General features: G+C 35.2%; 1 protein-coding gene across 1 annotated transcript in view; it reads right to left on the bottom strand.

The window, feature by feature from the left end:
• The window catches only part of LOC112142124 (calpain-5), a 4,169-nt gene extending 3,308 nt beyond the window's left edge, over positions 1-861 (bottom strand). Inside the window, exon 1 of the mRNA XM_036211109.1 lies at positions 133-861. Coding sequence (XP_036067002.1) covers positions 133-324 — 192 coding nt within the window. The 5' untranslated portion in view covers positions 325-861. The remainder of the gene's footprint in view (positions 1-132) is intronic.
• Between the last annotated feature and the right edge of the window lie 691 nt (positions 862-1,552).

A 1,552-nucleotide genomic window follows, 5' to 3' on the forward strand; every position in this document is an offset into this window, starting at 1 on the left:
TAATGATTACATTCATTAATACATACATCATACTTTGAATAATAGTTTGCAAAAAATGTATAGAATTCACAGCATAATCCAGCCGGTAATATGTCACCAAATAAGTAAAATGGCAATTGGTCATCCTGCCTAATACCATATTTTCTTACTGGCACTCACCCCTGGTCGCTTCCACTCCACGATACCACAAGGTTTTTCTTTATAGAACACAGATGAATCGTTTGCGGGGAACTCTGGATCTTCAAACAGCTTCTTGTTCTTGATGCAGTCCCTTTTCAGGTGAGCATAATGTTGATTTTTGAACGGGGCAACAGAGGAAGACATGGCTGAGAGACTGAAACCTCACGGCTGGAGATGGATGATAAACAGAGAAGATCAGTTAGGTTTGGTTAGAAACTTCCTTAAAACTGTGGTGACTTTTAGGAGGGAAAGTTAGTGCCCAGACTGAGAGGGGGGTCCACAGAGGCCCGTAATGACAATGAAATGATAAAACAGGAAAGTCATGTCATTAGCCAATATATAATCACAAATATTTTTATTTTCAACGCCATGGTATCTATATAAATATGTATATATTTTTTGTTATACTTTGGAAACGTTAACGTCTGCTGGACCCCATCCCTGAATCATTTAAAATGGTTCAGTGCGACTGGATTAACACAGGCATATGACAGACAGACCCACAATGTGCGAGAAAGAGAAAACGTTCCTCAAAAACCAGGATCCTAAAAAAAAGGAGGGAAAATAAATAAGGAGAAGAATCTTTTGAACGGCTCATTAACGCAAATGATAGAAATGACTTCTGGTCATTTTCATCAAACTGGTATTTATTTCATCCTTTTTGGCTCCCTACCCTGAGTTTTATACTTTCTCACAAGTGTTCAAACAAGCTCATCCTTCTCATTTCAGATGCAAATATCACAGCATGGCAGCTACACTCAGTCATTATTCTGCAGTTGTCATCATGAGCTTGAGTGTTTTGCTGAAATGTTCCACCAAAGGTTTTTGTATGCAGCTTCAAAGTAGAATCATTTGTTGTTTTCTTTTTCTTGTATCAATAATGAGTTTTAGTTACATCATGACATTTATGCTTATTTTCTTAATTAAATAGTAAAATACACTTGTTTTAACTACTCCTGACATGATACTACATTACAAACACACGTCAAATGAAGCTATAATAGATATTTTACAAATAATCAAAACTCTACAAAACAAATTCAAACTATTGGTGAGAAATCAGAATTCGAATTATTCTGATCCAGATTTCAGCCCATCAATCCTCCCTGTATCTATTTCCAGTGTTAAACTAATAGGCTGTCTTCTCAAAATTACATAAATATAAAAAGAGCCAGTCTTTTGAACTGATCTTTGAAATAAACTATTCCATTGCATTCAGAGTGCTCAATTTTTCTCATACTGTACATGTCAGTTGTATTATTTTGTCACAAGGATGATGGTAAAAAATACCATCACAATGCATAATTTTACGTTATGTTGCTGCAAAAGGTGATTGTACAAATATATTTGAAGATTTAGAACCCCCTAATTT

Source organism: Oryzias melastigma, unplaced genomic scaffold (assembly GCF_002922805.2).
Source record: "Oryzias melastigma strain HK-1 unplaced genomic scaffold, ASM292280v2 sc00573, whole genome shotgun sequence".
In the NCBI taxonomy this organism is placed as follows: Eukaryota; Metazoa; Chordata; class Actinopteri; order Beloniformes; family Adrianichthyidae; genus Oryzias; species Oryzias melastigma.